The sequence below is a fragment of the Leptodactylus fuscus genome, chromosome 9 (assembly GCF_031893055.1).
Source record: "Leptodactylus fuscus isolate aLepFus1 chromosome 9, aLepFus1.hap2, whole genome shotgun sequence".
Classification (NCBI taxonomy): Eukaryota; Metazoa; Chordata; class Amphibia; order Anura; family Leptodactylidae; genus Leptodactylus; species Leptodactylus fuscus.
Genome location: NC_134273.1, coordinates 19961731 through 19975093, shown reverse-complemented (window position 1 = coordinate 19975093; position 13363 = coordinate 19961731). Strand labels below are relative to the sequence as shown.

The following is a 13363-nucleotide window of genomic DNA, read 5'->3' as shown; positions in this document are numbered from 1 at the left end:
GCCATTGCTACCTCTGCACCCCGTATAGCAATACCCCTGTCCAGCCTGATACTTAATAACAAGAATTTTTATCCCATCATGATCCCAGTCCTGGTGGCCATTGCTACCTCTACACCCCATATAGCAATACCCTTGTCCAGCCCGATACTTAATAAGAATTTTTATCCCATCCTGGTCCCAGTCCTGGTCGCCATTGCTACCTCTGCACCCCGTATAGCAATACCCCTGCCCAGCCCGATACTGAAGAAGAAGAATTTTTATCCCATCATGGTCCCAGTCCTGGTCGCCATTGCTACCTCTGCACCCCGTATAGCAATACCCTTGTCCAGCCCGATACTTAATAATAAGAATTTTTATCCCACCCTGGTCCCAGTCCTGTTGGCCATTGCTACCTCTGCACCCCATATAGCAATACCCCTGCCCAGCCCGATACTTAATAAGAAGAATTTTTATCCCATCATGATCCCAGTCCTGGTGGCCATTGCTACCTCTGCACCCCATATAGCAATACCCTTGTCCAGCCTGATACTTATTAACACGAATTTTTATCCCATCATGATCTCAGTCCTGGTGGCCATTGCTACCTTTGTACCCCTTGTCCAGCCTGATACTTAATAACAAGAATTTTTATCCCATCATGATCCCAGTCCTGGTGGCCACTGCTACTTCGGCATCCCCTATACAAATACCCCTACCCATCCCGATACTTAATTCCAAGAATTTTTATTCTACATTTCCAAATGACATTTTTCTTCACTTATTTTCTCACTTATTCTCCAGCAGAAAAAAAACCTCATCCTTATCTGAAAACGAATATCTTCGCCGCCGCTTAATTATTTATCTGCCCCCTGGTATAAGAAAAACAAATATGTATACTGAGACGCCACACGTTCGTCTATCGGGGAAGGGAAAAAAATAACTACTCTTGATATCTTGGCAGCAAGAGGGGAAAATAGTCAGAACTACGATCGGCGCACAAAGACGTTTCTTAAGAAATAACACATAGTACATATGGAGGCTACGAGCTGCGCTAAGCCTTAGGATCCCCTCCCCCCGTCCATGTAATGCATCTGTAATTCTGTATATTCTTGAGATATGACAGCGGTATAATCCGTACCCCCCGCTGAGTCGAAGCAGCCGGGCTGCAATGTTCTGCCTCCGAGATATACAGACACATTACACTTGTCACTGCTATGAGAATCATTTGCAAACTGCCAGTTGTAAGAATTGAACTGTAACCAAACTGTGAGCCTGCTGTGAGCTACAGATGTGTGAAAATAAAAGAAGTCTTGCATCGGAGGCATTCTCCCGGTAACGCTAATGTTCCGTAACAAACTTGCTGTACCGGGTGACAGCAGGCGATGGATCGCGGCGCACAAACTTGTAACATATTACATCATTTGAATTTTATTCCACTTGCAATGAGAGGCCCGGTAGTAAATGTTAAGTAATCACGGAGGCGCTACATGTTTTCAATTACCAACCTTCTGTCAGGTTACCTGATGTTTATTGTTCTCACAGCACAAACCAGTTTCCGAGATACATAGGAAGACGCGAGCCTGGCGGCGGAGATGGCTGCAAACCTGATTTTCAATGAATTAATTGCTTTGGAATCTATAGGTTTAATTGGAATGTAGCGGCGCTGGGTTTGTCACGCGGTTCAGCTCTGCTACTTCCGCGCAGGCTATATTTTGCCGCATTCTTCCGTACACACGCAGCTGCTATGCGCCTCCACTTCTTTAATGAGGTCGTCCGATGACACTTTGGGGTTGGCTTGCCAATCCTCCAGTCTCACTGCGGATTCTAAGAAAGGAAATATAGGTCAGAATTATCAGAAGACTTGCTTTATGTCTGAATCATTTATTTTATGCGAGAAAATGGTTGTGTGTTTTTTTTCGTTTCAAGTGCTGACGTGAAATTTATCATGTTGATGTGGGGAAAAATCTATAGCAGAAATCCAAGGTCTGAGATTTTTGCCATAGAAATGTAGTATGAGAGGTTAGAACCCGCTTAGAGGGGCCCTTTCTCCACCTGCACCATACTCCAGTTCTTAGGAACAGGTCCACTGAATCCAGACCAGTTGGAATGTTTTCTCTAGCCCCCACCATTCCTGAGCAATCAGTGCTGTTAAAGGGGTTTACCCATCTTCTTGTTTCAGTAATTTGCCATGTCTCTTCTTCTCACTTCCTGTATTCCCCCCCCCCCCCCCAGTTTCATGAACAGGACACTATGAAGTATAACAATACTTATGCAGATCAGATAATATGCACTTGCTTGTAGGGAATGAACTAAGTGTTATCTGTGTGCTTACATAGAGAGATAACAGACTCTATTTTATCAGCAAACTGCAATTAGCTGAACTGATTGTCCTGCAGAGCTATAGATAACAGTGAGAGCAGTGAGTGACATCACTTTTCCTATCACACAGGTCCTGCACTATGGAACCACTTTGTAAACAATGGAAGGAATAAGGTCACATAGCAGGCAAACAAAGCAGCATTTCTAAAGCAATATATTTAGGAAAAGTCTCCAATTTACATATACAACCGGTATAGATAGGATCCTTGAGATGGGAATACCCCTTTAATTTTGGTACCTGATGTTCTATTTAGGTTTTGTACTGTCAAGTGGGTAGTGACAGACAGGAGAAGACAAGGGATAAGGGATTCTGAGCTCCACTCAGAGGTGTACAGTGTCAGAAAGTTCAGAATTACATCTCCTTTCCTACCTCTACTTGGCACGGTGCATCAGACAGTACAGAGCCTAAATTACACCCTTATTGCCGAGGAACAGTGGGAACTAGAGAAAAACTCCCCCCCCCTTTCCTTTTTCACTCACACCCCCTCCCTGTTTTCCAAGCTAGCCCGCCCACTACTAGCCCTATCTAACTACCTCAACCTCCCCACCACCCCATCATCACCCCACCAGTCCAGATCTTCTGGGCATGGGTCATCACTTCTTCTACCTCCTCTTTTTTACATCTACACAATAGAGCCAGAGTGCTGGCTACAGCGCTTGCCCACATGAAGTGACGTCCCATGCCCAGAAGGTCCGAACCGGTAGACAGGTACGTATAATGGGCTAGGGGGAGTTAGTATAGGTTATGTTCCACTTCCCCCCTTCTGGAAACGGAACGTCAGTGGGAAATTTGATAATGTACCTTGGGCCACCCCAAAGCCCCTATGCCAGGGCCTCAGGGAGGGCGGCATTTTTGGTTACCTAAGCCAGTCCAGGACAAGCTGTCCTGGACTGGCTTAGCACCGAGCACTCCAGCAGCCTCCTCTCACGCTCAGGCAGAGAGCAGGTCGTCTCCGTGCCTGCTCTCTGCCGGCGAATGGCACTAAGCCCCACCCCCTGTACTTCACCACGCCCCCTCCGCTCCGCCCCCTCCTCCCGGCGGGGGGGGGGGGCAGCTTTCTGCAGTTCGCCTCGGGCGGCGAAAGGGGCAGGTTCGCCCCTGCCCCTGCCATCTAGGTAAATATAGATTTTTAGTAAAGTAAGTAATATAGAAGGTAAGTGGGGCTGCTCCGGTGTTATGTATTTATGTAGGGCAACCCCTTTAAAAGTTGATCAAATGTTTAGTTGTATTGTGACAGTCTAATTTCCTTACTGTAGGGTTATAGGTTGGACTTGATGGATTGATGTCTTCATCCAACCTCATCTACTATATGTAGAGATATACCGAATATGCCAAAGGGACAGATGGTCATGGGGCTCTATCCCCTTACGATAGTTCTCTACTTCCTATTTCACCGCAGGTAAATGCCTAAGCTAATAAGCTTCATGGCTAACAATTACTGGTGGATTCTTATAAAGACATAGGAATTTGCTGAAATAACAGAAAACAAGGGCCCTTTGCACAGGGGGGCCCTCAGCTGTCTGTGTCCACCCCTACAGAGTCATGTATATGAACTTATACATATCTGTGCACAAATTCTGTGTAAGAGGCAGACCATATCTGAGATTGTGTCCAGTGCATCTATAAGTCATGGCCGAAACAGCACAATTGTCATTCGTCTATAGCCATGGTCAATGTGGAGCGACAGCCGAAGCTATCAGAGGGATCAATAATCCCTGGTGACAGCTGACCTTATTCCGTTGGCTCAGAAGAGGCTTACAGGGAATAAATTTAGTATATGAGGGTTAGTGAGACATATCGCTGCACATAACTGGCTCTATTTCATCAGACCAGCCAGTGACACCCATCATGGGGACTGTAATGGCCGCCATTTCCAGCTCAAGGACTTACATGGGATGTTTTAATGCATGTAGATATGTACTTTATACTTTATTTATAGAATGTATGTAAATGCATAAAGTGAGTTTTTATGTCGCTTTCCGTTTCGGATATGTACATATATAATCACAGCGCCAGGCTGCTGCAGCTACAGTATGTAACCTACAGCCGTGAATCATCCTGCACGCTCCAGCTTTCTTTACTTGTGTCCCAGTTTTTACACTTGAATACTCTCGTATATCTATTAACGTCCTGTATCTCTCTCCCCTTGTATTGTAGGATAATGAAAGCTTGTAGATGCAAAACCTAGATCCTCAACCTGTGGTAGGTGCACCCCGGGGGTACACACCGAATCTAGCGGTATACACATTGTCCATATACAGTGTATGATCATAGTCTCGAGGGAGATTAATGTATGTACTTTATAGGGTAGCAAATCACCGAGGACCAAAGGGGATAATATTGAAAACTGGGTCTCTGCAAAGTAAATAAAGTCAAAATGGCCCCAGAGGAAGAGGTTGTGGCTTGCTCCATTATGTGGGTACTCTTTCTAGTTGTCTTATAGGGATACAGTTGCTATCATTGACACAGGATGCTATGGTTGGTTTTCCGCACCTCTTGTTAATAGCGTTTAAAACAGTAGGTGCACTGGGGGCGGGCCTTCAACTCAGATGTTGTCGCTCAGACCCCTACCATCTCCTGACCATGCTACTCCTGCCAACAGAGTTGATTGCTATGACTTTGCCCGTCCTTCTTGAGTAGTAAGATCTTTGATCCCAGGGCTAAAGACCAGCCCACAGTGCACCAAATCTGCAAAAGTGACCTACCTAACAAAGATATGTTGTTTATCACTGTAATGTGCAATGTATCAGTTGAATATACTGAGGTGGTGGAAGACTCCCTTTAAGGTGTACCTTTCATGTCCTTGGAGATAGGCAGTTTTGCCAGTATGGGTGCTTGGGTGCCAGAGATATCGGTGCCGTTGGGTATCTCCAGTATCAGAGGGGCGGACCTTATAGCCTAGTCATGACACTGAGCTGTAAGGCCCGCCCTTGTGACAGTGCAGGGATATCGGTGCCAAAACTAGTTTCGACACTTATAACTCTGGCACCCAGGTGCATACAAGCAAAGTTGACAATTTAATGAATTCAGCGTCAGTTTTCTAGCGATGTCAGAGAACATGAAAGGTCCCCTTTAAGTAGAGGCCCGTTTGTTTTTCCAACCTCAGATGACTGGATGGTACCTAGTATAAAAACATCACTTCCCAGAATGGAAGCTCTCTGATTCTTTAACCCTGAAAATAATGCTGAGAGATTTCAGCTCTGAAGTTCTGAATGCAGCCCTGAACTATATTATAGACTGTAACCCAACATCTATACTATATTTTCAAAGGTGAGCACTTTGTCCTCCTTTGAGACATTGTAGCTCAGAATTTCAAACCTCTTTTAGATTAGGTGAGCGAGAGATTTGCCTCTGCATTTACGCTTTACCCCGGGTCCATGTCGAGTTTTTCCATTGTTATATTTCTCTAGTAGATTATACAGTAAGGTTGATGGTCAGATCCAGCACACTGTACCTGGAGGAAGGCAGTGAAACGCGACGGTAATTGGCACCGTAGTTGCCGGATGACATCCTTTCGCACATTTTAATACGGGCTCCGTCGAATAGCAGGTTGACTGACGTTCCTCGATAAGCTCATTTTCCATCATGATATATTGCAGGTCCAATGCACAGCCTAAGAAACAATAGAATATGAATGCGTTGGGATAAATATTAGATGTTGTCTATGTTTTATGTATGGGCTCAAGGATGACATTTTGGTTATTTCCATTCTTCCTAATTATTATTTTTGGTGGTCTTAACTCACACGTGTCATTGAGGCTTAGTGTACGGCCGACAGAACATTTGCAATGCAAATTTGCTCGCCTACAGAATACACTTCTAGAAAACGCGTGGTTGCAGATGACCCTTGTCGTAGTAAATGGGCGAAAAACCTGCAAAAATGCTGAGCTCTTGAAATCAAAGTATGCAAATGTGATAGGAAATTTTAGTTAACAGATACAAGGAGATGGTCCATATACACCCAACAGAGCAGGTCCCATAGCAAAGTTCAAAATGGCCTCCCCATTATGGTACACAGTTCTGGCACCTTAGGCCAATTTCCCAAGCCCAATTCACAATGATGTTTCTTTGGAGAGTGTTTACTGTAATGCACTAGCAAGGAGAATGGGACTAACCAGAATTAGATAAGTTCTATCCAAGGGCCTCATAGCTCAAACCTTCATTATGTGCCCCTATGACATGTTTGTCCTTCCATGATGCTTATAGTGTAGCCTTATGGTGGCAACCCTATGGCACGCTGCCACTGTTCGGCAGTGGCCTACATATAGTATAGTGCCTCATAGCAGCCCTCCACACATTATAATGTCCCATAGTGTCCCCTCCACACATTATAATGTCCCATAGTGACCCCTCCACACATTATAATGTCCCATAGTGGCCCCTCCACACAGTATTATGTCCCATAGGGCATATGTACTGGGTACAAGGTGGTGTTCTACCTTATCAGCCACTATGAGGAAAACTCCACTATGTAGAGGGGAAAAGGATGACTACAATGTGTCTCATAGTCTTACTTGATCCACAGGAACTCTCAGGCACTGTCCATGAATGGACCATATTGCTGCAACTCTTGGCAATTTGTTGGTTTGGTTTTTGGAAATCATTTTCTGGATGTTGGTCGGCATTCCCACAAAGGCCACATGTCTTCCCACGCATCAGTGGAGTAAGCCTTACCTGAAAGGTAAATCGGTATAAAGGCGTGATCGGGGACCGATTTGATTCGTGAAAATATTGAGTGATATAAGAGTAAAGGATTGAATATTGAATGCATATCCTTAGTTGATGTCATGAACATCTGATAGGTGGGGTGACAACAGGTCAAAGGTAAAAGTTTCCTACGAACACAAATCTTTGGGGGTTTCATGAGACACCAGAGTTTAACAGGTGGAGGCCCAGGGGTGGTATAAAAAATTATAAACAGGTATACTTACCTTCTCTCATTTATTCTGGGCCTATGGATGGCATCTGGCACTCGCTTTGGGTCTTCTTCTGGCCTCTTCACATTCCTTAGTGGTAACCCCATGGGCACATGACATCAACCAGAAGAGGACCCAGGCAGAGCAATGAAGTTGGCCAAACCCGAAACGAATCTTCAGAGGTTCGCCCATCTCTAATCAGTTGTACTGGGGTAGCTACTGACACCCATACTATAAGCGGAATGGAGCGGGAAGCAGTTGGCTCTGGTCTCATTTTGGTTGGGCACCAGGATTGGAACTCAGTTTCCTATTGAAGCCAACTACTCCTGACTCCATACTGCGTATAGTCCACACACAGTTGACCTGTGAAGGGTCCTCACTGCTCAAATAGCCCATAAAAATATTAATGGAATAACCCCTTTAAAGTAAATTTCTGCCTTGCACTACCAAAGGCATCAAACATCTACCATTTTTGTAATCCATATTTCATCTCTTTTCTGTTATTTTCACAGATTCCATTTTTACTTTCTGTAATGTACGTAAAAATATTCATTGTTACATGTTGAATCTGCTGTTGACTGAACTGAACACTTAATATGCGTCTCTATTTATCTTTTATAGGATCAGCTTTTAAAATAGAGGCATAGCCAAAAATCGGAAACTAAAAATATACCACATTAAAGGCACAGACTACAAAGCAAATTTGAAATCGCAGCATGTCCGCTGCGGATAGTTTTCTGCAATGTGTGGATGGGATTTAGCCAGAATCACACTGACTTTGCAGGGACTGTAGAAGTGTTGCGATTTCTGCAGCAATGTTTCGAACGTGGCAGAATCGAGGCATTTTCGCTATGTGGGACCCTGACTTCAAAATATTTTCAAACATGTTTAACTTCTATTGTCTACAAATTGAAATATGTTCGAGGGAAATTCCAGGAACATATCTTATTTTTATTCCAATATACTTTGGTGTAAGGCGACTCTGCACCGGAGTTTGCACCAAAAATTGTCGAAGGAAAAAGTCCTGCATGGTGGACTTTTCCTCCAGGTGTTTCAGTTTAAAAAAGATGGACCCCATTATTGTCATGGCGGTCTTTCGGAATACATGTGTTACCGCTATTTTAGTGGTCCACTTCTTCATTGTTCGAGTCCTCCAATGGACAAGATCGATTGACCAATGATTAGGGTTGAGCCGATCTTGACTTTTCAGGATCGATTTTAAAATCCGATTTCCGTTCATTTTTCATTCAAACCTGATCTCGATCCCAATTCCGATCCCAATGCAAGTCAATGGGATTTTTTTTATTAATCTGAGATCGGATTTTAAAAGCAATCCTATTCACTATACAGCATGGAATCTAACAATTGAACGCTTTAATTGTTAAAATCCACGCTGTGTAGTGAATCACTAAGTAGCCAGAGGATTTGTTTTTAATCGTTTGGCTATTTAGTCCCCCCTGGTGTCCACTTACCTGCAGAGATGGCTGCTCCGGTGTTCTTCTTCACCTCGCTACCGCTCCACGCTGCTCTTCTTGCCTCGCTGCCCCCACCTCCCAGATTAGGAGAGTGTGGGCGGGTACTGGGAGGGGAGACGTCACGTCTCCTCGCCCTGTACCCGCCCACACTCTCCTAAGCCACAAGTCCCGCCTTCCTAGCTCTTTAAACACTAACCTGGGAGGCGGCGGCAGCAAGGCGAGAAGAGCAGCGTGGAGCGGCAGTGAGGCGAAGAAGAAGGAAAACACTGGGCACCGGAGCAGCCATCTCTGGAGGTAAGTAGCTACTAGAGATGTTAACTTAGTCTCCCATTAGAATGAATGGACGCAGCCGGCGCGCAGGAGGTTAAGGCTGTGTGCCGGCTGCTTCCATTCATTCCTATGGAATCGAGTATACATTCCATTCAGAATGAGCGGAGCGTATACTCAGTGTGAAAGCTAAGCAAAGCATTGTGGGAAATAGTACCGATCTCGATCCCACCTAAAAAGATTGTGTTCGGAATTCTGATCGCGATCGTGAAATTTTCTCAATCACCGATCGGAATCCGATCTTTTCCGAACACGATCGCTCAACCCTACCGATGATGCTAATGTGAACCTAACATACAGTAAGACTGGGGTATGAAATGCTCATCTTGGTCTCCCCTGCCCAGCTATAGCATTTAGTAGTTTGAGCTTTACTTACATTGGCCAATTTTCCATTAAATGAAACCTGCTCAATGCCATTCTTTGGTGCCTTCACTGTCACAGTTGTTGCGTTCCTAAGAATTTTGATAGAATCTGGAACATTGATAAGAAAGTTAAATTTTCACAATCCTTTGGTAAATATGTAAAAATAATTTTCAGATATAATCCCAAACATACCGAACTTAGTGCATGTGTTGCAGTCAATTTAACTAAAATTAGACCATGCCATGACTGTATGAATAGGGATATGGCACGCTAGTGAATTTGCTATATGCCACACGTGGAGGTCAATGACCTCTGGAACTGGAGTAATTCCTGTCTGTTGGTTATCCACCCATGTCCCAAAAACAGGACGTAACTTTATTTTATACCCAATGCCATTGTACAATAGCTTTTCACAGTATACGATATGTGGCCATAGAAGCTGACAATATGACCGTGGTTATTGGGTTAACGTCTACATCCTCAGTATTCAACTACTGTTCTTTTCCTAGAACTCACAAAGAATGGAAAGTTAACACTGGGAGATACAATGAATGTTTCATGAGATAAAATGGTCATGTCAATTTGATGGTCTTCCATTCGTCACACTTTTATCCCAATATTACTGCTCAGTGATTCAATCTGCTGCCTTTTATCTGTGCCGCAGTCTGAGCTGAGCTTTGTGTTCTGTTATTGTGACCCTTGTATTACTGCACCTTTTTCATTTGTATACGTGTCATTCTTTAATAGCAGCCACATTCCATTCAGCAGCACACGAAATTCCTTTGAAGAGTCGAAATAGATTTTAATATCACTAAGAAAGGACACAGAAATCAGAGCGTTAGCTGGAGAGGAAAAAAAAAGTCCACCTATATTATATAAGAGAACACGATTCTCTGCCAAAGGGATGTTAAAGGGAAAATGCAAATAATAAAGATGGCAATAAGGAAACTGAATTGTATTGTTATTAAAAATAAGTTTCTGAGCAGAAATATTGCAATTATTTGTTTGCAATAGCGCCTCTTGGTGTCCAAAATAGGTCCATGCATGTCATTCTAGTAAGGATACCATAAGACAAAAAAAGAGAGGAAATGCAGGATGGCCCCTGGTATAAAGGGTATCAACACACTGAGAGCCGAGAGTACACTAAGGTCTCACGTAGATAGTGGTCACTATAGCTCCCTATTGAATCAATGGTTTCAACAGGGATGGCAATTCAGCTGCTGCTCCCTCCTAAGATGGTCACAAGGTGATCCCTCAGGAAACATCCCTGTTTTTCTTACCGTGGTGAGGATTTGATAGTCATTCGTATTCTGTAGAATACAGTACAGCTTCTGCTGTATCCTCAGTGAAAGAAGCAAATATATAATTAGGGTTGAACATAGACTTCCACCTGCTTTACAGAGAGAAAGCCCTGTGCGGGCAGAAGCACTTACAAGAGTCAAAAACAGGCATACTGACTCCTGAGTCCAAGCAGTAAGGAAAAAGCAATGAAATAAACACTGCACCCCCATAAGAAAACATGTTTCACTTTAGGATATAGCAGAAGCTGTACTGTGTTCTACTGGGCATAACTAACAGAACCTCACTAGAAAGACAGGAATAGGCCTGTACATATTCTCCAGTCACAAACAGATAACTGTGATATTTCTGTACTGTACATTAGACACCCACGCCCTGCTATAGCAGCTCAGCTCCCATTCACTTGGCCACTATGTAGCGTAAAGTGTCTGAATCCAGATACATTGAGGGGTGCCATATTTCTCACACTATGTTTTATAGATAGGTTCCTAGGAGCCCTAACAGTGTTCTACACTATGTTTTATAGATAGGTTCCTAGGAGCCCTGACAGTGTTATACACTATGTTTTATAGATAGGTTCCTAGGAGCCCTGACAGTGTTATACACTATGTTTTATAGGTAGGTTCCTAGGAGTCCTGACAGTGTTATATACTATGTTTTATAGATAGGTTCCTAGGAGCCCTGACAGTGTTCTATACTATGTTTTATAGATAGGTTCCTAGGAGCCTTGACAGTGTTCTACACTATGTTTTATAGATAGGTTCCTAGGAGCCCTGACAGTGTTATACACTATGTTTTATAGATAGGATCCTAGGAGCCCTTACAGTGTTATACACTATGTTTTATAGATAGGATCCTAGGAGACCTGACAGTGTTCTACACTATGTTTTATAGATAGGTTCCTAGGAGCCCTGACAGAGTTCTACACTATGTTTTATATGTAGGTTCCTAGGAGCCCTGACAATGTTCTACAATCTTTTAAGCCAATTCAAGGCGTGGTTTGTACTGAACTTTTTCAACCTGAATAGACTCTTGATCCCAAACCACCCAAACCCGAAGCAAATCTTGGTTGGTTTGCTCATTTCTACTGGGTATGGAGCCAATTACTTCTGGCTCCTCAGTGTACAGTATGGACATGGGAAGTGCCACTGAGTAGCTAATCCATGTTGGTGGCCGGTGGTCCCCCACCGATCAGAAAATCCTGGACAGCCCCTTTAACTAAATGTCCTTTTCATATAAAGAGTCCTTTATTGAATCTTACACAATACTACTACTACATTAAACATCTATTCACTATATATCTGCCAATTAAATTTTCTTTAAATTCCTCAGAGCTCAATACGGTAAAAACAGGCTCTGAGCCGTCTGTTGATATCTGCGCACAGTATCTCTATTACAATGACAGACCCCTTAATAATGAAGGGGGCAGAATGTGTTGCAAAGCTCCGTTTTACTGAATGCATTGTCAGAATAACCTTTTCAAGCAGCTCTAGTTCATTAGTAGTTGCACTTACGAGGATCCCAGCTTGACATTCATTTCAAAGGTTGAAAATCCTTGACCCATTTTTTTCATCCCGATCAGGAATCTTAATTGATTGGTACAGTCTTGTGCGATCACCGTGTAGCAATTTGTAGAGGATGGAGAGCAGGAGAGTCTTGTGCCATCAAATGTGATAATTTTCTCAGGATCTACTGTACATCCGGCTGCAAAACGACACAAATAGAGACATTTGGATCTATTGAATATAGACAACTTGGTCAAAAGTCCGTGGACACTGGATTTTGGCACTCAGTTCTAACTTGCGATCTTATCATTCTAATATTGTAGTAATACAGAGTAGCTCCTCCTTTGGTGGCCACCATACTCCATACTTGAGACCTTGGAGGATGGCTGCTAGGATCTATATCATTAAAGGGGTGTTCCCATCTCACTGTTTTAGAGGTTTGCCTGCTGTCTCTTGTTCTTACTTCCTGTATTTCCTCTCCCAACCCCCCCCCCCCAGCTTGCTGAATGACACTATGATGTATCACAATACTTATACAGGTTAGATAATATGCAGATTCTTGTACAGAATGGACTCAGTGTTATCTGTGTGCTTATATAGCGAGATAACAGACTCGGCTTTATTAGCAAACTGCAATTATCTGAACTGATTTTCCTTCCGGCAGAGCAGTGAGTGATGTCACTTGTCCTATCACACAGGTCCGTGGTTATAGCAACACTGTGTAAACAATGGGAGGTATATGTTCACATAGCAGGCAAACAAAGCAGAATTTCTAAAGCAAAAGATTTAGGAAAAGTCTTCAAGTTACATAAGCTACCAGTATAGATAGGATCCTTCAGATGGGACAACCCCTTTAAAGGAGCTAAGAGGAATGGCATAGACATATGTCACTGATCCCGCACAACTCCTATACTGATTCTTACCTGGTCTCAACCAGTCCCTGCTCTCCTGTCCTTGACACAAAGGAAATACTAACTCAGCCAATTATTACATCCTGGAATCTCTTCCTTACAACCATTTTAAGCCACAATATCACTCATGAGGTTGGACTCCCTCTTAAATTCCAACTTTATTTCTAAGTTTCAGTGGGGTTGAAGTTAGACCTCAACTCAAATCTTA

General features: G+C 43.4%; 1 protein-coding gene across 1 annotated transcript in view; it reads right to left on the bottom strand.

The window, feature by feature from the left end:
• Nucleotides 1–1684: 1684 nt before the first annotated feature.
• Nucleotides 1685–13363, bottom strand: part of LOC142218476 (vitellogenin-1-like) — a 73038-nt gene continuing 61359 nt past the window's right edge. Inside the window, exons 30-35 of the mRNA XM_075287226.1 lie at nt 12254–12443; nt 10154–10251; nt 9454–9548; nt 6874–7033; nt 5814–5972; nt 1685–1803 (exon numbers count right to left, since the gene is read on the bottom strand). Of these exons, the coding sequence (XP_075143327.1) occupies nt 1685–1803; nt 5814–5972; nt 6874–7033; nt 9454–9548; nt 10154–10251; nt 12254–12443 (821 nt within the window). The remainder of the gene's footprint in view (nt 1804–5813; nt 5973–6873; nt 7034–9453; nt 9549–10153; nt 10252–12253; nt 12444–13363) is intronic.